The 24,361-nt window shown below is 63.0% G+C and overlaps 1 protein-coding gene across 1 annotated transcript; it reads left to right on the forward strand.

Moving 5' to 3' along the window:
* The first annotated feature begins 1,187 nt into the window (after window positions 1–1,187).
* Window positions 1,188–19,911, forward strand: PARVG (parvin gamma). The gene is made up of 12 exons (XM_054582579.1): window positions 1,188–1,272; window positions 3,331–3,395; window positions 4,760–4,862; window positions 5,747–5,887; window positions 6,859–6,974; window positions 8,123–8,178; window positions 9,850–9,872; window positions 12,100–12,158; window positions 12,347–12,415; window positions 14,437–14,538; window positions 19,192–19,264; window positions 19,744–19,911. Exons 1-12 carry the CDS (start codon window positions 1,191–1,193, stop codon window positions 19,851–19,853), a joined length of 999 nt encoding a protein of 332 aa, XP_054438554.1. The 5' UTR covers window positions 1,188–1,190; the 3' UTR covers window positions 19,854–19,911.
* Window positions 19,912–24,361: the final 4,450 nt, after the last annotated feature.

Genomic DNA, 24,361 nt, shown 5'->3' on the forward strand with positions numbered 1-24,361 from the left:
CCTGGGCTCCGGGCCTCGTAATGCCCAGGCCTGGCTTTTTCCTCTTCTCAGGCCACAGCCCTCGAACCTAATCCTGGTGTCTAAGGGGAGGCTTGGGGATACAGGGGACAGGGCCAGCCCAGCGACCGTGTTCTCCCCATCGCCCCACCTCAGGGCAGGACGGTCCCCGGATGTCCCCGGATGTCCCCGAGCTGGCTGCTAGTGTGCCATAGGAGTAGCTTCAGCCCCACGAAGGCCTCTGTCCGAGCACGGCTGTGGGCCCCGCTGCCGGGGCTGGAGCCGACCACCAGCTTGGCCGCAGGGCACCTGGGCCCCAGATGTCTGTTAGGGCTGGGAACGCGGGGAGTTCCGGGGGCTGGAGAGGGGAAGACCGAGGCAGGGCTGCTGGCCCAGCAGCAGAGGAAGTCGGCAGGGGAACAGGAAGGAGGCCTGGCTGGGTCTGAATCCACCACCCCCGGCCGGCGCCAGCTGGTGCCCCCCCACCCAGAATGAGGCCGTGTACACTCTGGATGCTGGCCTGAGTGTGAGACCCCCAAACCACCCGAGCCCCACTGCAGGGAGCCTTGTGCGGGTTCAGGGCCAGGCCGAGCCAGGCCTCCCTCTGAGCGCCAAGCCTGCACGGAAGTGGGAGCCCACTCAGCGGCTGGGGTGCTGCTCTGTGCCCCGTGGCCTCGGGCGCAGGGGCCCTGCACCCCCCACCGCAGGAGCTCAGGGTCTGGGGGTGGCATCCACCAGCATGCTCTCCCCCCCAGACCCCCACAGGCCCCCAGACCCCCCCCCCCCCCCCCCCCCCCCCAGGCTCAGGGGTTCCTGGATCGGACAAGCTCTGAGGAGAGGCCGCCCCTTTATCCTGACGGTGGGGTGCCCTGGGCGACGTACACGGGGGGCTTCCTGTGCTGCAGGAGCGGGTGGACTGGCCGCTCCGCGCCGGCTGCGGATGCCCGTCCCCTGCGGAGCCCGTGCCCGGCGGCGGCGCCCTTGCCGTGTGCCTCCCTCCCCCCGGAGTCCTGGCTGCAGGCCGCCTCAGGGACCCCGACCCCTTGCCAGGGCGGCACCGTGACCTGCCCACCAGAGCCAGCCCCACCCTGTCCGCCTGCCCCCTGGTCTGGAAGAAACGCCGCAGAGCGGGTTTGGGGCTGTGCAGGCAGTGACGCCCTCTGTCCCCGGCATCCCCAGGGCTCGCAAGGAGAATGGAAACCGACTCCCTCTACCTCCTGCTGCAGTTCCCCAAGGGGGTGAGCCCGCCGGTGGAGCAGGAGCTCCTCCTGCAAGGTGCGTGTCCAGGAGGGGCTGGGGCGGGGTGGGTGCAGGGGACAGATCCGCGCCACAGAACCCTGCAGGCCGTGCCCGGGAACACTCACACTTTCCAAGCTGTCACTGAGCGCCAGTTCTGTTTGGCCCCTGCCGATGCCCCTCCGCGCTTCTGGAACCTTCCGCAGTCATCCCCAAACCCCTCATCGCCGCACAGCTCCAGGCCAAAGGGGACGTTGAGGAGGAGGACACCGATGTGTGCCCACCATGGGTGGCACTGTGCTAAGCGCTTCTTGTAGGCAGCACCTCCTTCATTGCTTTGAGGGGAGGTGCTATTACCTCCTTTGTATAAATGGGAAACTGAGGCGCAGAGAGTCATAGGCGGTCTGCACAGGTCAGACATCTGGCAGGATGGGGGTGTCCTGGCCTGTTCCCGTCACACTGTTGAGTCTCTTCAAAAAGTGGGCGGGGCAGCACAGGAGCAGCTCAGTCAGTGTGGCCGTTTGGCAAGTCTGCTTTCCGAGCGCGGGGGCTTGGCGGCCGCCACCCCTGAGGTCCCTCTCCAAGGAGGTGGTTGGGAGGCAGGAGGAAGGTGGCAGGCGCCCAAAGCTGTCCTTGCCCTGTAACAACAAACAGGTCGGGAGCCACCCCATGGTCCCCCCGGGCAGGGGCATTAGGTGGCCTCATGGGAATTTAGGTGACATTAAAACATATATTGATGACGGAGAAACTGTGTGGAATGACTTGTGGGAAAGAGCAGAGAACGGCTTTTTCAGATCCCGGAGTACAGCCTTTCAGAGTAGGCGTGAGGACCGGGAGCCCGGAGCGGCGGGCGAGGCGCCGGGGGGCTGCCAGCCACGGTCAGCACCGCCGGCCGACTTCACTCACAGGAAGCTGGGGTTCTCTGCTTCCTGGCGTGAGATTGGGGAGCAGCAAGAAGACCACTGTCAGGGTGTAGGGCTTAGCTGTTAGAGGAAATATTTACTCTTGTTTTTCAGTGGATTTAGAGACCAGTCAAGCAGAGCGGGAGCACAGGGTGACTGAGTGGCCAGAAATCTGCCCAGGAAGGGAGGGGGCAGTGTCGCCGGGGCTGTGCCTTCGTCCGCTCTCTCGCTGGCCGCCCACTGCCCAGGTGCCCGCTCACAGGCCTCCCCGCTCCTGTCAGAAGACGCAGGCTGGGCGGTCCCGGAAGGTTTCCAGAACCTCCAGCAGGGTCCCTGGCAGGGTCACGGGAAGGAAGAGGCGATGTGTTCTGTTAACTCGGGCAAGGCGGTTCCCACGAGGTGACTCAGTTTCCCCCATGCCCACTGGGACCAGATGGTCTCTCGGGTCCCTACCAGCCCTGACGTGTTGTGTGTTCTGTGAGTCTGAAACATGGGGAAGCTGCTGCGCAGGGTCCTGGAGCTCCGAGCGTGAGCTGGGGGCCTCCATATCCTGCCCACGCCAGGGAGCCAGGCAGGCATCGGGCCGTCCGCCTCAGCCCCTGGGGGCTTGGGGGGGCTGCGGCTTCCTTTCACGTGAGTGGGCAGAGCTGCCAGACGAAACAGGACACCCCGTCAAACGTGAATTTCAGATAGACAAGGAATAGTTTTAAAGCGTGTTCCCCAGATATAAACATTGCGGTGTCGGAGAATGAGCTGGCGTTCCTGAGGGGGCCCTGGGCGGGCGTGGGGAGAGGGCCGGGGCCAGGAAGGGCACTGGGAGGGCCAGGCGCGTTCAAAGCCCACGTCGCGGTGCGTGTCTGCTGCTCAGGGTGTGCGTGTGTGTAGTGTGTGACTGTGTCTGTCTATGTGCATGCATATGTCTGAGTGCATGTGTATCCATGTGCATGTGTCTGTATGTGAGTACATGTGTGTCGCTGCGTGTGCCCATGTGTGGGTGCCTGCGCATCTGTGTGTGTGGGTGAGTGTGTGCGTGCGCCATGTTCGTGTGAGTGCCCGTGTGTGTGTGTGTGTGGGAGGCAACGGGACCAAATCCCCCTTGTGGTCAAGGGGACAGGCCTTCGGTGACCTGCAGCGAGATAGCTGCCCGGGCCCTGCGGGGTCCACAGACACGCGTCACGCTCGCTTCTGCTTCCAGGAGAAAAGAAGAAATTCCTGCCCCCCACTTCCCGGGAGGACCCCAAATTTGAAGAATTGCAAAAGGTAAGGCCACCTCTTCAATCCTGCTTTTCGTCTTCTTGGGCTGGGGACAGCAGGTCACCCTGTCCCCCCCGACCTCAGGTTAGCAGGTGGTGACACCACAGGTCCCCCAGACACCTGTTGAATGGCTGCACGAAGGAACACTTACTGAGCACTAACTGTAGGCCTTTATATACATGATACCAGCCAACCTCTTGGGATTGAGAGGGATCTGCTGTCACCTGCCTCCCAGGGAGGGGACATCAATGCTCCGAAAGGTGACCTGACCTGTGGGGGACACATGGCTGGCCGGCTGGGGCTTGACCCAGGCCATTGGCCCGAAGCTTGGGCTCCTTTGCTCACTCGGCTCCCCAGGGCCCCAGACGGCTGGCAGAGTGGCAGGAAGGGGTGTCACCCATGCACGGCTCTGTCCTTGGCTACAGGACCAGCTGCACACGGGCCCAGGGCCTCCGCCTTCCTCTGCGCGGCTTCGCCAGTCTCCACGCAGCCTTTCTCTTGCCTCCTCCAGGGAGGCTTCCTGAGCAGCACCGCCTGCCACTACCAGAGGATTTGCGGCCCATTGCCCGTCCTTTCCTCCCGTACCCCCTCATCCACCTGTCCCACTGTCGGGCCTGGGGACACAGGGTCGACCCAGCATGGTCCCTTCTGGAAAGCTGGCAGGGTGCCGAGATGTCATCTCAGCTTGGGTTCCTCCAAACACGGATCCTGAGATAAGGGTGTGGGTGCAAGCAGTTGAGCCGGGAGGTGACAATCAGGGGTGACAAGGGAAGTAGGGAAGTAAGATGGTGAAAAAAGACACCCCCTCCCCAGGGCAAGCGATGCTGGGGCAGGTGGCAGCCGTGGGAGCCCGGGTCTGCTGGAGGCCAGGGTGGGCAGCACTCCAGAGTCCCTGCCCGGGGTGGAGGAGCCTGCTGTTTACAGCCAGGCCCTGGTGAGCTTGGGGCTGCTTCCTTAAGGAAACCAGGCATTAATTCTCTGTTGCCAGGAGCACTGGCCAGGCGGGGCTGGCCTCCAGGGGCAGCCCGTGGGTAGAGCTGCAGCCGGTGCGGCCCACAATGGGAAAGGTTAGGGCCTGGGATGGGACACCGCAGCCCCTGTATTGCAAACACCTTGCACGGACCCATGACAGCCTCCTCGTGCCCGGGCCTGCGGTGGAGAGAAGCAGAAGGCCTCTGGGAGCTAGAGCAGGGCTCCTGCCCAGTCTGAGAGATCCGGGAGGGCTTGCTAGAGGAGGTGCCGTTGGACCTGGCCTTGAAGGGTGGGTGGCAGCCGGCAGGGGGGAAGAGGGCACTCCAGGACGAGGGCAGCGCAGAGCAAGGCGAGGCCCGGGGGACCGGCCCCCGGTCAGCGTGCTCTGGGGCCTGCAGACCCTGATGGAGTGGATCAACGCCGAGCTCCTGCCCGAGCACATTGTGGTCCGGAGCCTGGAGGAGGACATGTTCGATGGGCTCATCCTGCACCACCTTTTCCGTAAGTAGCTGCCCCTCCCCCGCCACCTGCCCCCTACAGGGGGGCTCCTCGCCCAGCCTCATCCCCCGCTGCCGCCCAACTCCGGGGCAGCAGCTCTTGTTTGTTTCTGCTACATCTTGGGCTCTCCCACCCCGCACTCCCTTGCCAGCATTTATGTAGTGCCTGCTGTTTGCAGGCTGCTGGGGATGACAGACAAGCCTGCATTGACCCAGGGCCGGCACCCCACCCCGGCCGCTGCAGGGAAGGCTGGCCAGGAGATGACCCAGCAGCTCCAGGCTGGGAAGGCCCCACACGGCCGCCTCCTGGCCCCCGGGCCATCCCCACCGACCCCTCCCTTGGCTGATGTGAGGTCGTGTTGGTCTGAAGTCTGTCTTTTGCACAGAGCTGGGGGTGCTGGAGGGCGGGGGGGTCTGACTCTGGTCCTCGGGGAGCTGAGGGCCTGCTCAGCACGTTGACACACAGGGCTCCGGAGCAATCCCACAGCCTCGCCTAAGGCTCCCTGAACTGTAACCGTCGGGCAGGTGGGGTTCATCCCCAGAACCGGTCCACGCGGCTGCTGTCCCCATTTCACAGATGAGCAAACTGAGGCTCTTGCTCACAGTCTCACGGTCTCACGGTGAAGAAAGCAAGGGAGTGCGCTTTAACCACTGGCCACACTGCCCTTCAAAAAAGAAGTGGGGGAAGCTGCGGGGGTGGGCACAGGAGTGGTCAAAGTGAGGGGCGGGGCTTGCACAGGTTCCACCGCTGATGCGGGGCGCAAGGGTGGGAGCCAGGCTCTGCCTCCAGGAGGAAGCACCCTGGCTGTGGGTCCCCCTGCATGCAGAGTCCCATACGCTGTCTCCCCTCTCCCCGTCCTCCCCTTGCCTGCCCTCTCCCAAACGCAGAGAAGCTGGCAGGGGCCAAGCTGGACGTGGAGGAGATCGCCTTGACTGCTGTCAGCCAGAGGCGCAAGCTCGAGGCCGTCCTGGAGGCCGCCAACCGCAGCCTGAAGGGGGACGAGCAGCCGCTCAAGTGGAGCGTGGACGGTACCCGGGCCTCAGAGGGGCGGGGCGGGCCCGGCATGTGGGGCGGGGCCAGTGTGCGGGGCGGGGCCAGTGAGCCTGGGTTCTCCGGACTCGCCCACCTTGAGGGCTTGAAAGGAGGCGGAGCCGCAGGCAGGTGCAAAGAGAGCACAAAGTCATGCTCCCAACCGAGGAGCACGCAGCCCCTCCCCGAGGTGTCACGGCAGCAACACCAGCACGAGGGCGACAGGCAGCCTTTTCCATTACACGCCACTGTTACAGAGTTCCAGGCACCATGACTCGCCCGCCGGCCCTGCCGCGGGGGCCTCTCTTAGGCCCACCTCGTGCACTTACTTTGTTTATATTTGCAGGGCCTGCTCGTGAGACCTGAGGCCGTGCAAAGCACCCAGGTTTCTGCCCCCTTAACTGCTGTGAATTTCCTGCCATTCCAATCTCTGCATTCTCCCCATTTTCCCTATGAGCAAACTGAGGCTGAAAGGAGCTGTGTAGCTTCTCCAAGGTCGGGTGGCTGTGGTGTAACAGTGGCCACGCCCCCTTTGTTTTAAGCCGCCCGCCAGCGCCCTCACCCCTTTGTTTCAAGTCTCCCATTCAGGAACCAGTGCTTACAACCTTGACCCTGCGTTAAGTCACATTCAGCTTAAATCTCACGATTTGTCCAACCAGCGCCCTGCTGTAGGACAGAGTGCGCGGTCGTTCCCCGCTGTAAACGGCGCTTCGGAGAGCATCCCCATGTCTGACGCCGGGCGGGAAGGGGGGTGGGGTGGGGGGGGGCTGAGGCCTGGGCTGTCTGCAGCTGCAGAGACGGGATGCCTGGGCTAGGTCTGAAGGCAGATTTCCGGGCCTCAGCGCTCCAGCAGGCGGGACACCGATCTCCGTGGTCTGCTCAGGGTTGTCGTGACGATAAGGAGGCCTCCGTGGGGTCCCAGGTGTTGGCGGCCCCTCAGCTCTGACCTCGTGTCCCTCTCCCCTCCCAGACATCTTCGGCAAAGACCTGCTGGCCACCTTGCACCTCCTCGTGGCTCTGGCCAAGCGCTTCCGGCCCAACCTGCCCCTCCCCAGCAACGTGCAGGTGGAGGTGATCACCCTGGAGGTAAGGGCTGGGCGGGGCCCACTGCCTGGGGCGAGCTTCCCGGGGCCACATGGCCGCTCCCCGGATTGGGGGATAATGCGGGGGTCGGGGTGGAGCCAGGGATGTTCTAGAAACCCATGAGAAATATGAAACCGCACCAGGACAGCAGTGGGTGCCGGGCTGGGGCTGAGGGTGGGAGATGCTCCCCGGATTCCAGGGGAGCTGGCAGGGGCCCAGAGAGACCCCGCGGAGGTTGGTGACCAACCCCGCTTACATCAGCAGAGGGCGCCTGCCTGGGGCGTTACGGAGGTCCTGGCTGATGGCAGCCCCATCACGTGGGCCGTAGGTGGCCGTCTGCCTTTTGGGGGCCCTGCCACCAGAGTCCTAGCCACTGTCCTCAGCATCGTCTGTCCTCTGCTAGCCGATGGCCATGACAAGGATCCCGGGCTTTCCGCACCCTGAGGGGTGCTTGGTCTGGTACGTGCGTGGCTTGTGCTGTGGCTAAGGGCCAAGGGGTCCAGAGTCCACGACTCCTCTCAGACCCGGCACCTCAGGCGGGGCTCCGCCTGCTTCCCGTCTCCCCCCAGCCTCCGGGTGCCCGGGCAGCAGCGGGCGTCCCACCCCAGCGCTTGCCTTTAGCTTCGCTCAACGGCATAAACCACGTCCAGCCTGACTCAAGCAAATGGTTCTTACCGTTACGTACAGTGACCCCCTGAGCCGTCTCGTGGCTGTGTCTGTACTTCTGTAAATCAGAGGGGACTCCATTCCTTCACTCATTCACTTACCCACCCGCCTGCCCGCCCGCCCACTCATCCATCCACTCACCTCTCCACCCACCATCCACTCATCCACCCACCCACGCATCCAGTCACCAACCCACCCATCCCCTCGCCCACCCATCCATCCGTCCACTACTCAGATCAACTCGGTCATTGACTCCTGTGAACCAGGCACTGGGCGGACTCTGGGAATACCTGGGGAAGGAGGCCGACCCGGTCCTAGCCCACGTGGGCTCGAGGCCGTGGAGGAAGGACCGTGAGCCGATGATGGCCCAGGAGGCCCGGAGGAGCAACGCGGCAGGGTCTCCTGGGGACCCGGGCTGCCCGGGCCCCCACAGGCGGAGCAGCAGGCGGGGGCCCCACGGTTCCATCCTCGCTTTTCTCGCTTAGAGCACCAAGAACGGCCTGAAGTCGGAGAAGTCAGTGGAACAGCTCACCGAGTGCAGGTGAGGGACGCAGCAGGGGCCGGGGCAGGCGGGGGCTCTGTGGGAGTGGGTGGCAGGCCCAGGGCAGGCGCGGGGCTCTGTGGGAGTGGGTGGCAGGCTGGGGGGAGCGGGGGCAGACCTGCTTGGCCTTCGAGGTGGAGGTGCTCACGCTCTGCCCGTCATCCCTGCCCTGTGTGGGGCACCTGGGGCCCTTCCACCCGCCGGCCCTCACGGGCATGTGGAAAGGTGCCTGGTGGACTGAGCTCCGTGGCCCACTGCGCCCCCATGAAGCCCAGCTGGGAGAGTCCAGCTCTCCTGGGCTTGCGGGCCTGGCGGGCAGCTCCACCTGGGCCCACGCCCGGGCTCAGCCGGGCGTGAGCAGTGTGACCTTGGGCAGGTGACCTCCCCTCTTGGAGCCTCTTGCTCTTCTGGAAAATGGGGACCCGTTCCTACCTGTCGGGGCTGTTGTGAGAGTTAGAGATGCATGTGAGGTGACTCTCCCCCACCCCTGTACCCCTGAGTCCCGAAGTCCCCCCAGTCTAGGGCGCCTGGATTTCCACCAGAGAGTGGGGGTGGGGCTCAGACCTCGGTGGGTGAGGGCCGCCACTCCCCCAGCCAGGAGCTGAGCGCTCTGAGGGCCGGAGGAGGCAGGCCCGGCCGGCCCTCACGCCAGCGGGTTCTAAGCGCATGTGGCCCACTTAACTCTGTCCCATGGACACCCCTGGGGGAAGCCTTGCCCCCGCCCCTCAGACTGAGTGGGGCCAGGTGACCTCCCGCGGACCTGCTCTGAGCTGACTCCAATGAGGCTGGAGCTTCAGGGTCTGCGAATGAGTTTGGGGAGCTTGAAGGGGGGCGGTTGGAGTCAAGGACACTGCCTTCCTCCCCTCTTCATGACCCTAAGATCGCCCTCTCTGCCCCCTGAGCCCAGAAGCCGCTGTGAGCCCGCCTCTGGCTCTCGGCTGGTGCCCGACCCCCCAGGGACGTCTGTCCCTCTTGGCATCTGCGTCTGTGCTGAGCGCGGGCCCTGTTCCAGGCTGCCCTCTCCCCGCCCGGCGGCCAGCTCCCAGCCACCTGGCCCCGAGGGGGCTGGGCCTGCTTTGGGCTTCTAGGGGGCGGGGGTGGGGTGGAAAATATAACAAGGAAGTCAAAGGAAAACCAGTCAAAAGCTATAAAAACCCAGTGAAAGGAGCCAGACCCGCAAGAGCACATACTGTGTGATTTCATTTACACAGATTCCAGAACAGACAAAACTCAGGGACGACGTGGGAGAGCAAAACAGTAGCAATGTTTGTGGGGGGATGTGTGGGGGGATACGAGAGCACACGAGGGGGTGCCCGGAAGGCTCCATACCTCGTTGAGGGTGAGGACCACACAGGTGTGTAAAAATACACAAATTGTAAGCATAGGATTTGTGCATTTTACTGCACGTGGAATGCACTCCCTCCCCTCAAACGAAAGCGGCCACCCCCCAAACAACCAAGCCCCGGCGCGCGGCGGTGGAGGAGCCCCAGGGGCGGGTGCGCGCGGCCTGCTGCTGGCTCAAACTGGCTGCCTCCTTGCAGAGCTGCCCGGGAGAGAAGAGCTCCGACATCAACCTTGCCAGGGCCAAGTCTTGTCATGTTAAAAAATTACAAGTCTCAAGGTTTGTTAACTCTTTGTTTCCTTTTCTCTCCCCTCCAATGTCCCCCTTAGCACGGACAAGGACCAACCTTCAAGTGAGTACTTTTAAAACTTAAGAAAATCTATTTCTATTGGAGACGTGTTAAAACAGCGGTCCCCAACCTTTTTGGCACCAGGGACAGGTTTTGTGGAGCGGGGCGGGTGGAGCAGGGACGGGGCAGGAGGCAGAGCTCAGGCCGTAATACAAGTGAATGCAAACTGAGCCAAGCAAACCCTCACTCAGCGCATAGCTTTGCAGACTCACTTCTCTGCTCAGGGACCAGTACTGGTCCGTGGCCGGGGGTTGGGGACCTCTGTGCTCAAAACGCCATGGCTTAATTTCTGGTCCTCTCCCATTTCCTCTGCGGCCTGCGTTTGTATCTCGGCTTTCTTCTGGCCCCTTTGTGCCCCTGTCTGTCTCAGCATGGGCCTGGCTGCTCCTTCTCACGGCCCCGCTCGCATGGGTAGAGAGCTTTTCCATCCCCATCGGCAGTGACGATGGCGGTGCTGAGCCTGCGGGCTCTGGGACCAGAAGGCCTGGGCTCAAGCACTGACTCTCCCGTTGATTAGCCGTGGGCCCTTGGGAAAGCCTCTTGGTCCCTGGGTGCTTCAGTTTCCTCGTCTGTAAAACGGGATTCATAGGGGCACCCACCCCTTAGGCTGGTGAAGAGAGTGAAAAGGTAATCGGTAGGTGCGCTTAGCACCCAGCGAGCGCTCCGCGGTGATTGTCCAACATCGTGGCTGCTGCTTCTGTTGCAGAGCTCACCACCAGTTGGCTGACCGACCGATCCGGCCCTTCCTCCCTGCCCTCCCTCCTTCCTTCTTTAGTCAGTTAACCAGGCCAGCCCTTCGTCCATCCGTCCATCCATCTACCCACTTATCTGCCCACCAATCCATCCATGCGCCGTCCACACATCCATCCATCCATCCCTTTTATCCGTCCGTCCACCACCCACCCGTCCGTCCACCACCCACCCATCCATCCTAACATTATCTTCCCTCCCTGAATCCTCCCCACTTAGGACACAGGCCTGTGAGGGTGGGGGTTCTATGGGGGGCACCTCCCCTGCAGAGCTGGAAATAATGACCTACAAGGGGCTTCTAGGACAGGGGAGAGGCCGGCGGAATGGGGGGGCAGGGATGGCGGATGTCTGTGTGTGCAGGGGCAGCATACGGGCACGTGGGGCTGCCCGCCGAGCAGTGTTTGCTGGGGGGACGGCGTGAGGACAGGTCACATGGTAAGGGGCAGGGGCCCGGAGCAGGGCCTCCTCAAAACCATTTCTAGCACATTCACCCTGTTCTGGCCTGTTTCACCCGAGCACACATTTGCCTCCTATTCCTGTCTCCCTCGGTGACAATTTCCCTGACCATAGGTCAAGAAGGGACACATGTCTGTGCCATGATTATCGGTGTACGGGCTTTTCGGCGTGCGCAGTGCTGCCTGGTGCCACTCTCGCATGCTCGCTAATGAAGGAACAGACCGGCACAGAGAAGGGAGTGATTTGCTTGGGGTCACACGGCCGCCGCTTGGCAGAGTCTAAAGGTCTCTTCTCCCACCCAGTTTGCGTGCTCAGAGCCCGAGGACCAGCCTCCCCAAGGGAGGTGCGGCAGCTGCAGGTAGTAGCAATGTGGGCTGCGGAGAGACGGCGTGGGCCTGGGGACTCCGTGGCTGAGGCAGCACCGGAGCCTGAGCTGCCGAGGTGCTGTGCTGCTCCCAGGCTCCTCGGCGTGACTCGGCTGTGGAGGGTGCTGGCCGTCTGTGCCCAGACGCCTGGGAGGGCTCTGTGCCCTTGATCTGCCACCCCAGGCACCCGCAAGGGGCCTCGCGGGCTGAGTGTCAGTCCGGGGCTGGCCCCAGCTCGCCGCCTATGGCAGCTCCAGAGGATGTGTGGGTGGAGCGGGTCCTGGGAGCTCCCACGGGGAGGGGTGGCGGCCGAGCGCACAGAGTGCCCGGCGTCCCCGCAGAAAGCAGGACTGGTCATCGAGGTCCTGCTGCGTGCCTGTCCCCCAGGCCCGCTCTGACCTTTGCAACGACCCTGCCTGGCAGGTGCTGTCAGTCACGCTTTACAGGGGAGGAAACCGAGGCACAGAGGGGGCGGTGACCGCCCCCCAGCCAGGGAAGCGGTGACTTAGACCCAGGCCTGTTTTTAAATTCAAGAAACCTGAGCTAAAACTACAGTTCCCTCTGGACTGGTTACTTAGAGAAACTTTTGTGGAAAAAAGTCCCTGTTTGGCTCTGAACCGATAGCGTTGTAATGAGGTGTTTATTGGGTCTGTCTGCAGGAGACCCCTTTGATGAATTATTCCAGCTGCATCCGGAGAAAGTGAAGGTCGTGAAAGAGGTGAGGGAGACCCGGCGCTCAGCACCGCCGCCCGCGGGCCACCTGCACGGGCCTTGGGGCACAGGGGCAGGAACAGGGCCCCAGGCCCCACCTGCCACATGTGGGGCAGGGGGAGGGGCGGGGCTTTCTGACCCCCGAGTGGGAAGGCCGCAGACCGGAGCCAGGGGTCCGCGTTCTTTCCTGGGTAGGCCATCGTGACCTTCATCAACCAGAAGATGGAGCACCTGGGCCTGTCCGTGCAGGATCTGGACACGCAGGTAGGGGCTCGGCGGTGGGGTCCACTGGCAGGGGACAGCTGTCAGGGAGGAGGGCCAACAGGGCACTGGGGGTCGGCCTTGCCTTGTGTGGCCTGGCGGGTGGGGGTGTCACATCTCAGAACCTTAGGGTCCTCTGCCCCAACTGGGGGTGTTGCTGGCAGGCAACATCGCTGACCAGGGACACTGTGGGGGTCCCGTGAGATGGGGACCCGCTTTACAGAGGAGTTCGTCAATGCTGTTCTTACTTTTCATTGTAAAATAACCACCAGACACCAGGCTCAAAGCACATGAGCATTCCCTGTGTTACTGTGTGCCCCACGGTGTTAATGAGGTTTGCACCTCATGCCTGGTGTGGCAGGTGCTGACACAGCCCTGTGGCCGTGGGCTCCCAGCAGCTGACATGTACCAAATCTCCTGGGGCAGGGACAGAGCCCCCAGGCCAGCATTTCCTAGTGGGCGTGGCTTTCCATGAGGACGGCGGCCCGGTGCCCGCCTGTTCCCTCGACACAGGGGCGTCAGGAGAGCTGAGAGGCAGATCGCCAGCACGTGGGCCAACGGGGAGGAGGCATGAGCGTGGGCCGCCTGAGCTGAGCTCATGCAGCGTGGCCAGGGTGAAAGGTCAAGTCCGGCCCCAGGTGGACTGAATGGCTAACGGCAGCGATCTTAGCCGGAGCTGCTGACTTCTCAGACACACCCTGACGTCAGCCAGTGAGGGCGGAGCTGCCCTTCCTGAGCCCGGCAGCCTGAGCCCGCAAAGCCTTCACTGTGCGCCAGGCCCCGAGCAAAGTGCTCTGCCACACATCAGCTCCTGGAGGCCTCCCAGCGATACCCTGAGTGGGAGACTGATGCTCCCCATTTTACAGACAAGCGCATGAAGGCAAAGACAGGCTCAGTGACTCACCCCGGGTCCCACAGTGACGTGTGGCCCTGGGATGGGAGCCCCAGCCTGCTGAGGCCAGAGCTGGTGCTCGTCACCATCTCGCACGGCCACCGGGGAAGTCTGCGTGGGAGATGGCGCGGGGACGTGGCAGGGGGGAGACATCCGGTGGCACGTGTCGCCCCCGGGCTCCGAGGACACCTCCACAGTGGCTGTGCGCCCTTGGGCCTGGGCTTCTCTGAACCTCAGGCTCCTCTTCTTTGGAAATGGGCATGAGGATACCAGCCTCCCAGAACTGCAAGCAGCGAATGAGATAACGACCATGTGGTGCGTAGTCTGTTACCTGGCACAGCACACAGTGAAGTCACGTTTCGTTACGTTGAATGTGAGCACAGACAGGATGATTTCTTAGGTCACACCCCACCTGTTTCCTCCTTCTCCCTCCGCTGGTAAAGCCGTGGCGTTTGGGGGTGGCGGCACGGATGGGGATGGCGGTTAGAGGGGCTGGATAAAAGGGGCTCTTGGAGTCCCTGGTATTTTGGTGGCGTTACGGGGTCAGAACAGCCAAAAAGGTTTCAGGGAGGACAACATCGGTGAGGGCCTACCGTGAGAAATTGCCTTTGAGGTCTTCGAGCGGCGGTTTCCCTCCAATATCCGATCTTGTGTTTTGCACCTTTGAAGAGATGCGATCGGGTTCTATCAGCAGAGGCCGTCCGGAGCTGGAAGGCGGCTTTATCTCTGAGCCCACAGACGGAACAGGCAGAAATATTAACGCAGCGGCCGGCAAAACAAGCCATGCTCCTCTGTGACTTTTCCTGATGGAATAATTTTACACTTAACTCCGTTTTCTCTTGTGCTCCGGTAGCTCACAGGCCAGTACGTGGTCAACACAATGACAGGGGGCAGGTTCACAGGAAACAGAACCCGGAGCCTTTGATTGGGCCCCTCCCAGGTGCCAGGCAGCCGGTGGCCGCTTTGTGCTTGCCCCGGCCGGTTTCCAGCGGTGCTTCGGGGCCAGGGATGCCGCGCTCTTTCTCAAAGAGGAAGCTGAGACTGGGAGAGGCGGTGTGACCTGCAGGGGCCACGGGCCTGTGGGGGGCAGCGCGGGGTCCCGGGCCGTGGGCCTCACAGCCCTCCTTTGCAGCTGGCAGACGGCGTCATCTTACTGCTGCTGATCGGACAACTGGAGGGCTTCTTCCTGCACTTGAAGGAATTCTACCTCACGCCCAGCTCCCCTGCGGAAATGGTAAGTTTCTGAAGATATTCCTCGTGATCTGCTTCTGAGCGGACCAATCCATGGTATCGGCACGACCCGCCCTTATCTATTCACTGCCAGGTGAAATGAAGGGTGGGGAGGAAGTTTGTTTGCCTGCGTGTCTGCTCACCCGTCCACCCGTCCACCCTGACACCTGTCTGTTGACTGGCCCACTCACCCATCTGCCCGATTCATTCGCCCCGTCACCTGCTGCCCATCCATCCCGCTGTCCGCTCACCTGCCAGCCGGCCAGCCAGCCATCCTGCTTTTGCGATCTCTCGGTCTCTGCCCCTGTGCGCTCAGTGACACCTGGTCTTCCAGGGCCACGGCGAGGCCTGTTGGCTCCTTGTGGGGGGGCCAGCGAGGGATCTGAGGGAAGGGCGGTTAGTATAACCTGAAGAAATCAGGAGAGACATCGTGTAAGAGGTGACCCGTGACACTGAGGAGGGTTTGGTCTGCAGTTAACCGGGGCGGGGGGCCAGGGGCGGGAACAGTGCCCGCAGAGGCTCAGCGGTGGACTGAAGCACGGGTTCTGGGGTGGTGGCCTGTGGCTCCCCCTGCGCGGGGACTGGCCACGGTGGCGGGGGGCTGGCCTTGCGGCAGTCGCTCTGTGGGCCCTGCAGGCTGGGGGGTGGCTGGGACTCCGTCCAGGCAGGGTCTGTGGCCTGACCTGGAGCTGCTGGCAGGGCGAGCCTCCGAGCGCCATCTGACAGCCTCAGAGCCTGGGGGCTGGGGGCGGGGGCTCCTGCCGCTCCCCACCTCTGGGCTCTTGCACAGGCTGTGTCCTGCCAGAAATGCCCTTTCCACCTGAAATACCTGTCCGTGAGAGCGTCCTCACCCCGCCCCAGCCAGGAAGCTGAGGCCCACGCACAGTAATGGGTCCCCCGGCTCTGTGCCGGGGTGGATGTGGCAGCGCAAGGAGAGGCCTAGGCTCTGGCACCTTCTCCGCCACCGGCTCAGTGCCTGTACCTCAGGCTCAGCTGGGCTCCATCGCTCGCCCGGGGCTGGCTGGGGAGCAAGCCCTGTTGGCGGGGTTCAGCTGCAGCAGGTAGCTCTGTGCCTGGTGCTCCTCGTCCCCGTCCTGGGACCGGCGGTGAGCCTGGAGTGGCTTTCTCATGGCGATGGCAGAGGCGGCACAGGGGACCAAGCGGGACACGGGCCGGGGCCCAGAACCGGCAGGCGGGCATACCGCCTCACGCTGCTGGCCAGAGCAGGCCCTGCGGCCTCGGCGGGGATACAGGAGAGCCCTGTGAAGTGTGTGGGTGCCAAATCGGGGCCCATGAGGGGCCTCCCTCAGGCCTGGTGGGTCTCCCACTTGCTAGCTCCTCCCCGCGTTGGGCCCCTGAGTGAGGGAGGCCCCACCCCCGTTTCCATAGGCGGAGGCAGAGTGCAGGGGTCCAGGGGTCCAGTCGAGAGCGCACGGCTGGTTCGGGCGGAGGTCGGAGGGGCACCCAGGCTTGTCTGCCTCTGGCGCCAGAGCTGCCTCCCCATTCGCCTCCTTCCCGGGGAGCTGGCGGGCTCCCTCGGGGACGGAGGGGCGTAGCCTGTCTGTGGCCGACAAGGCTTGCCCCCCAAGCTGCCGGGCCAGCGCAGGGATGCAGGAGGGTCCGTGCCGAGGCTGGACCCCGCAGACAAGCCCCTGCCACGTGAGCAGTGAGAGCAGAGGGAAGAAGGACAGGGCAGGACGCACACAGGCTGAGACCCACAGCAGCACAGGGGTCCCCTCTGTGTGACTCGGGTGCGGAGGGGACATCTAGGCCCTTGCTCGATACTTTGCGCACTTCCCAACCCCAGTTACGAGCTGGGGACAAATGTCCCCATGCAGCCTGCTGGCCGAATCCCCCGATTTTAGAACCAGCTTCCAAAGACAAGCCACTGTAAACATCTTGTCTGAGAGATGAGGGCAGGGGTGGGGGAGGCAGCCTCTTAGCTCTGACCCCAGGAACGAATGCGGTTGGTAGATTATCGGAAACCTCGGCTGTGGGACCGTATGCTAAACGCGGCTGTTCGTTGAAGAGGGCCCTTTCCGAAGGTGGGACACCGAGGAATTGTTACCTGGCACCGTGGCCTCATGAAATCGGGCTGGTCATTAGCAGGCCCTCCTTGCCGACAGTGTTCGTGTGAGATGCCAGGTAGAGATGTTGGGGATGGAGGGAGGCAGACCGTCTGCTCCGCGGAAATCAGAGCACCGGAGCCGGGAAACTTGCTTCCGCCCACGTTCAACGATCCGTCCCCTGAGGATGGAACGCCTCCTCCCAGGCCGTGACCTTCCCGCAGCTCGGCGGAACTCAGCATTTTCACCTTCATCATCGCAAACTGGGCTCGGAAGAAAAATGATACTTCGGGCAGAGTGTGGCGGGGCAGTTCTGGAGCCTGGGCGGCTCCTCCTGGCTCAGCCTGTGGCCATCAGCCTGAGCATGATGAACAGAAGCGCGTGCGACCCTTCTGTCGAGTCGCTCGCAGCAATTCTCCAAGCACAAGCGGCGGGGGCCGCAGCGGGTCTGCTCTGCCCTGTTGCGAGGCCCGTGCGGCGCCGATGCTCCATCGCTGTTTTAGAAAGTAACAAATGGATGGAGTGATTCCCAAACAGTGGTCCCCTGGGGGCCCCCGAGACAAATGGACCTGACAGTCAAATAACTTGGGAAAACAGGTGTCGCCTTGGAGGTTCCTAATACACCATCCCGTGTTCAAGGCTCTGAGGAGTCCTGCAGGGGAGGACTTCTGTGGTGCTGTGTTTACGCCAACACCGCCCCCGACGGCTCCGTCCCAGACGCTTTCCCATCTCCATGCCGCTGGCGCTGGCGCCATCAGAGGCAGGGCTGCGAGGAGGCGGGAGGGCGGGCTGGCTCCTTCTCACTCTGACCTTGACCTCCCGCGACCCCTGTGAAGAGTGTTCGCGAGACTGTAGACAAGGGCGACCACCGTCACCTCGTTCTCCAGCATCCTCCAGTGTGGGGAGGAGACCCGGGGACCCAGCTACGGCACCAGGCAGGGAGCTCGGATCTGCTCACTCTGAGATGCCCTTATGTCCCCAGAGGTGTCCCCCCCACCCCCCGCTTGGGACCAGGTGGCAGCTTTTGCTTCTTCCTGGCCAGCCACAGAGGGGACGGCCCCGCTGGGCCGCGGACCCTGCCGCTCCCACTTGCTCGCATCCGGGACCAACCCCAGTCAGCTGCCCTGTCCACCTCATGCTCCGACATCAGCTGTCCCCAGCGGAGAAGGACCTGCTCACTGTGCCCTCCAGGTCCCAAGGAAGGGCTGCCTCGTGGCGCCAGGCAGCCCCCTCCCTGCTGAGCCAGCTGCCGGGAGGACGCGGCAGGAGCCCTTCCGGGGGCCGGAGATGCTCCCTGGACTCTGCCCCGGGCCCTCGGCCAGGACTGTGACCCACCCTCATCTCCCGGTGGGCGCGTCCCTTCCCGGGGACTCTGAGCACTCCCTCCCTCCCGCCCTGCCTTCCCGTCCCCTTGGGCCCAGCCGGCGGCCATGGAGCAGCAGGCTGCTGGAAGGCGGGCTGTTTCCCTGGTGCAGATGGGGGGCTGAGCCAGCCAGGATGTGGGCCTTGCCTGACCCGGGACTTTCGGCCTGGTGGGGCCGATGCACAGACATCTCACCCACATCTCGAGACCCCTCCCGCCGGGTGACCGGAGGCGGCCCAGGTGGTGCTGGACTCCTGCGCGGGCCTGCTCTGTCCCTGCGCTGGTTGCCATGGGAACTGCCTGGCATGTGGGAAGCAGGCTGTGGGGCTGGGATGGCTGGCCACCTGCCGGGGATGTCCTGCCCCCCAGAGTGGACCTTTGGGTGGCTGAGGCCATCAAAGGAAGGACGTGCTTGAAGTCCCAGTGAGTCAGGGGCGCAGCCAGCTCTAGACCTCGCTCCTCCCACGCCCCCCACACCCTCTCTTCCTCCCACTCCAGGCGGCCGCCCCACGTAGAAGGTGGGCTCTGTCTGGTGGTGTCTGAGACCCAAGGCAGAGGCTAGATGTGGCAAAGGAGGCGGCCCTCCCCCAACAGAGGGTCTTCTCTGAGGCCAGGGACAGCAGGGCTCCCTACCCCATGTCCCGTATCGAGTACGGGGGTGGCGGCGGTGGCCCCGCTCTACAGGGGAGCAAGGGGGCAGCCTGGGGGCGAGCGGCTTGCTCGAGGTCACCCCGTGACCAAGTGGGACCGAGGCCCCGGTGGCCGGGGCAGGGGTGACCCCTCCGGCCCCCTCCCTGCTTTGTACAGGCATCACAGTGACACTGACGTGGTTCCAGCACTTTCCGTCTCGTGACGTCGGATAAGCCACTTGGCCACGAGGAGCCTTGGTTTTCTTATCTATGCTTTGCCTATAAAACCGAGCTGGTCTGAGGGGACCTGTCACCACGGGTCAGGGGCGACCTCCGAAGAGGTCAGGGTGAACCCATGCGCCTACGCCTGGCTGAGTCCCTCCCCTCCGGTGGACTTACCTCCAGGCATCACCTCCACCAGGGAGCCCTCCTTGACCCCCAGGTTGGGTGCCCTCCTCGGCGATGGCATTTCCACCAGAGGCAGCCTCCCTGATGTATGGCGAATGTCCCGGGTGAGGGGTGAGGCTGCCACCAGGGGACCAGGGCCTGGCCTGGGCAACCGCACTTTGCCAGCGTCTGATGGGGCCTTGTTGTTACAGCTACACAACGTCTCCCTGGCCCTGGAGCTGCTAAAGGACGAGGGCCTGCTTGACTACCCCGTCAGCCCTGAAGGTGAGGGCACCCTTTCCCTCGGGCGGCAGCCCAGGGCGGGCTGTGTGGCGGGGGTGGGGGGGTGAGGTGGAGCATGCGTGTTGGTGCGTTCTCTTGGCATGGGTGCATAGCATTTACTGAGGCTTCCTGGGATGGCTTCCACCCACCCCGGGGTGGAGGGAGGGGTCCCAGGGCGAGGAGATGGGGGCCGGGTCCCCAGGGACGGGCCTCTCCAGAGAGGCAAGCCCTTGAGGCGTTTCTGCACCACACGAGGGGCACAAGGGAGGACTGGGCGGGAGGCGGGAGGCAGGAGGCAGGGCCGGGTGGGGTTCCGGGGACTCAGGCCCAGCATGACCAACGGCCCGGCTCGCCAGGGGTTTCTGGAGTGAGCACTGAAGCCCCGTGTCCCGGGAAACCCCTTGGTCCCAGGCACACAGGGACCGTTGGTCACCCTCCCCCGCCCAGTCCTGACTGGCTTCCCTGCTCTCCTCTGGCCGCAGACATTGTCAACAAGGACTCCAAGAGCACGCTGCGCATCCTCTACAGCCTGTTCCGCAAGCACAAGCTGAAAGACACCGCGGACAGGGTGCCCCGTGGACCCTCACATTAGCCGACTGCCCCCAAAGCCGCTTCTCCGCGGCCTCTCCGGGCCAGCTGCCGCCCCCGCCCCGGCCCCCAGCCGTCTCCTGTTTCCACCTGCCCGACTGTCTCTAAACCTGCTAGGCGTGGATCCGTTTTGAGCCAACCTCTGGCCTCGCTTAGTTTATTTTAACAAATGTATTTCTGGGAGGGGTTCGGGGAGCCTGCCAGGGCCCGGGAAGGGCCACCACATGTGCATGAATATGAGGGACCCCGCACGCAGCTGTCCTCCCCGGGCGCCGGGTGCGGGAGGTGCCGGCCCCCAGGGCAGCCAGAGCCCGGGCATGCGGCCTTCGCTCGGGCTTGAGGGTCCGGTTCTGAGGGCAGGGCTGAGGGCCGGAAGTCCCAGCCCACCCGCACGCCGCCGCCGCCGCCCGGGGTGATGGTCCCCAGGTCCCCATCCACTGGCAGGCTTTCACTAGCCCCGAGCCACGCGGGGAGGTTCACTCAGTTCCTTGCCGAGGAACCGGGGCCCAGCCCACCCCCGTGGCTAACACTGGGGCTTTGCTTAAGTGCCACAGGGAAAACCTCTGCGGTTGCTCAGCGGCCCGTCCCCAGGGAGGTGTCCGATGCCCTGGGTCCTCCTGACACCGCTGGCTTGGCGACCCTCCGGCCGACTGTTTTCTGTCGCCCCCCCGCCCCCCCAGGCTGAAAGCCCAGCGCCTTTCCAGGACTTTCTGATGCTGTCCGCCGGGCCTGAGCTGCCCTCATCCCCCCCCACAACCCCCAGGAGCTCGCCGCTCACAAGGACAGGGGCTGCCCTTGAGGAGCACATGGAGGAGGGACTGTCCCGAGGGGTCTGGGTGCTTGTGGGCGGGCGGAGCAAATGCTCCCACAAAGGAAACTGAGGAGGGGACTGCCAAGTCCGCCCTCCGGGCGGACACCACCCTGGCTCTCCCTGGCTCCCCGCCCTTCCTGAGAAATCTGACGCCCGCTGAAGTTGCCTCCGAAGTTGGAAGCAGGATATTTCCAGTGGCCTGAGCTGGCAGACGTCCAGGGCCGGGAAAGAGCTGGCAGGCGGGCTGGGTGTGCAAACAGCCTCGGAGCCCCGGGAAATGCCTCGAAGGCGGGCGTGCCTCCCAGCGGAGCCTCTTCCCAAAATAACCCAGGGGGCAGCTGTCTCGAATTCTGAAACTGGGTCTGGCTGCCGGAGCGGCGGGAAGCCCCAGGCCGCACAGCAGCTCCGCTCAGGGAACAGATGGCATGACGGATATTTTTTTCTTTTACCAAAGTCAGCGGGGAGGCGAACAGCTTGCCTCCAGAGAAGTGGGTTCCTCCTCCTCTCTCTGCGGTGACAGAGAGAGGCTGCCACCTCCCCTCCCACAGCCCTGCCCTCAGCGTCTCCTTCCTTGCGAGGCCCGGGCAGCCTTTCCCACCCCGCGGCTCATGGGGTCCTCCCCCTCCGGCAGGTTTGCCCGGGGGCACCCCTGCAGGCCCCTCCGTTCTTGAGGCCTGGATGAGCGAGGGCAGCAGGCTGAGAGGCCTGGTTGGTGGGAAAAGGGACAGTGGGGATGTCCCGGAGAGGATCCTTCCACAAAGAGCAGCCAATGACCTGGGTGGCTCACAAGTGTGTGAACTCATTCCTTTATCCATAAGCGTTCAAATCAATTGATACGCTTATGGCCTATAAAGGCACCAATGCACAGGTGGGCGTTTACGTCCCCGCAAGCCCTCGTGCCCACGCCTCTCCTCGCAGACCCTCCCCGAGCACCCACTGTGTGAAGGCCCGGGGTTTGCAGCTGAGGACGTGGCTCAGGGGCAGGCTCGGGCCGCAGCGGGGGCCGCTGGGCGGTGCAGCGCTCGGGCGCGAATCTGGGGTGATGCCCCGGGCGCCTCCTCCACGGGCTGCATGACCCTGAGTCAGCCACTCCCCTCCCTGGGCCTCAGCTTCCCGCTCCCCCCGCCGCAAGGACGCTGTGGGGACCTCCTCCGCGCCGGGTTATTATGGAAGCCAGAAAGGAGGTTCCATTGAAAGAGCCTGAGCCGTTGCTGGGCGCTTCGTGTTCAACAATGTCAGACGACGTCACCATCACTGTCATCATCACCATTGCCGCGGTCACTGTCACCATCATCACCATCACCTTCATCGCCGTCACCATCATCACTGTCACCATCATCACCTTCATCACCGTCACCATCATCACCATCACCTTCATCGCCGTCACCATCATCACCATCACCTTCATCACCATCACCATCATCACCATCACCTTCATCACTGTCACCATCATCACCATCATCATCACCGTCACCATCATCACCATCACCTTCATCACTGTCACCATCATCACCATCACCTTCATCGCCGTCACCATCATCACCATCACCTTCATCACTGTCACCATCATCACCATCATCATCACCACCGCCATCCCCGTCACCAACACCCCCATCACCCCCCCATGATCTAACATCTGAACCATTTAACAATGGAATGAACCCCTCACTAGTGGTGAGCTCCCCATCGTTAGTGGTATGCAAGCAGTAGTTGGAGGAGCACTTGTCAGTGCATGGGAGGAACAAAAGCAGGAGGTAGAACTCAAGCTTAGCACCCCCTCTGGTCCCCTCTAAGGCTTTGACCTTCCGGCACGCCCCTCCCTGTCCTGCCGCCATCTTTCTGTGAGATGCTGGGTGATGTCCTTCCGCCCTCTGGGCCCCGTCTCCCCGCAGTTCTGAAAACAAGAGGTGCAACATCTATGTGGCTGAACACCCCCGATGGAGGAGGCTGCAGAAGGAAAGGCTAATATTTATTCATTGTCACATTCAGAAATTAGAGCGGGAGCCACAAATAGACGTTCCTAAGAGGAGCGTCTGGCCCTGCCTCCTGGGCTCGGGCTGACGATTCCTCACAAAGTCCTGACTTGCTGCCTCCGCCACTGGGGTTTGGCTTGAATGTTTGCCAGCCACTGGGTTTTTTCCTGAGGCTGTTAATACAAAGGCGGGCGGGGGAGGGGGTGTCTAACGACAGCAGTCAGGATGTTCTTTTCAAAGGACCCATCTGAGCTCTGAGCCGCTGCGCGGTCCTGGGCGGGGCTCACCCTCCTTTTGGAGTTGGGGGGTGCAGGGCAGAGCCAGGGAAAGTTGGGTGAGGGTGGGCGCGCCTGTCTGGCTGGGTCCCTGCTGTGCGCTGGGCCCTGCCCATCAGTGCCTGCCTGGGAAAGGTGTTCAGTCCATGTCCCGCCATCCACTCTTTCCTCAGCATTCAGGCATCTGTCTTCATGGAAGTCTTGTCCCTACTTCTTCTGCCCTCTTGCTCTGTCTCCTTCCCCTCTTGATATCAAAGCTCCTTGAAAGAGCCCAACTTGCCCTGGCTGGTGTGGCTCTGTGGACTGAGTGTCGGCCTGAGAACCAAAGGGTTGTTGGTTCGATTCCCAGTCAGGACACATGCCTGGGTTGTGAGCCAGGGCCCCCGTAGAGGGCATGCAAGATGCAACTGCACATTTATGTTTCCCTCCCTCTCTTCCTCCCTTCCCTTCTCTCTAAAGATAAAATAAATAAGATTTATTTTAAAAAGAAGAGCACAACTCCTCCCCGTCTTGTTTGACTTCTCTCCAGCCCCCCCAACAAGCTCCTTGTCCCCGTAGATTCCCCAAAACTGCTCTGAGTGAAGTCACAGGCCCCCAACCCAAAGTCTAGAGTCATGGGCCAGACCTCAGCGCCCTGACCTGGCAGAGTGAGCAGCACCTGACCGGGGAGTCCCCCATCCCCCGCCGCCCTCTCCTCCCCAGCTCCCGGGACCCCTGCACGGGGCTGCCGCTGCCTCCTTACGGCCTTGCTGGTTCTTCCCGTCTCCTTGGCCCGAACGTGTTGGAGCGTCCCAGAACTCAGCCCTTGGGTTGGGTCTCCTTATATGAGCTCCCTTAGTGACCTTGCCTCGTGGCTTTAACCACCACGGAGATGCCAGCGACATGCGCGGTGTACCTGGAAGCTGGGCCTCCGCTCTCACCTCCAGCCAGGTCCCCACCTACCCGCGTGACGTTGGGGCTGGATGTGGGAGCCGCCTCCTCTGAGGCTCAGCACGCGCACCGCTGACCTCCCGACCGCCTCCCGGCCTCCCCGTCTTGGCTGGCGGCTGGCGGTGGCCCTGTCTCAGGCCCGGAGCCTCGCATCCACACACACTTCCTCTTTCTCTCACCCCCAACCCCACCCGACCTGTCAGGAGATTGTGTTGGTTCTTCCTCCAAAGTGATTCGAGCATCTGACTGCATCTCACCACCCGCCCTGCTTTCATCTGGGTACGAGCCACCATTATCCTCGCAGCTGGGCTGATCCAGCCATGGATCGAGCCCTTAAAATCATTAAGCCAGAGCATGTTACTCTTTGGTTCAAAACCTTGCAAAGGCTTCCACGCTTCACCTGAAATACCAGCCAAGGTCCTGGCAGGGGTCTACAAGGCCCGTTTACTTTGACTCCTGTGCCTTCTAGCATCGCTTCCTCTGCCCCGCCCCCCGTCCCTGCCGTTGCCATGCTGTGAGGAAG

This window comes from Pteronotus mesoamericanus, unplaced genomic scaffold (assembly GCF_021234165.1).
Source record: "Pteronotus mesoamericanus isolate MK-2021 breed Mesoamerican mustached bat unplaced genomic scaffold, CSHL_Meso_final contig_702, whole genome shotgun sequence".
In the NCBI taxonomy this organism is placed as follows: Eukaryota; Metazoa; Chordata; class Mammalia; order Chiroptera; family Mormoopidae; genus Pteronotus; species Pteronotus mesoamericanus.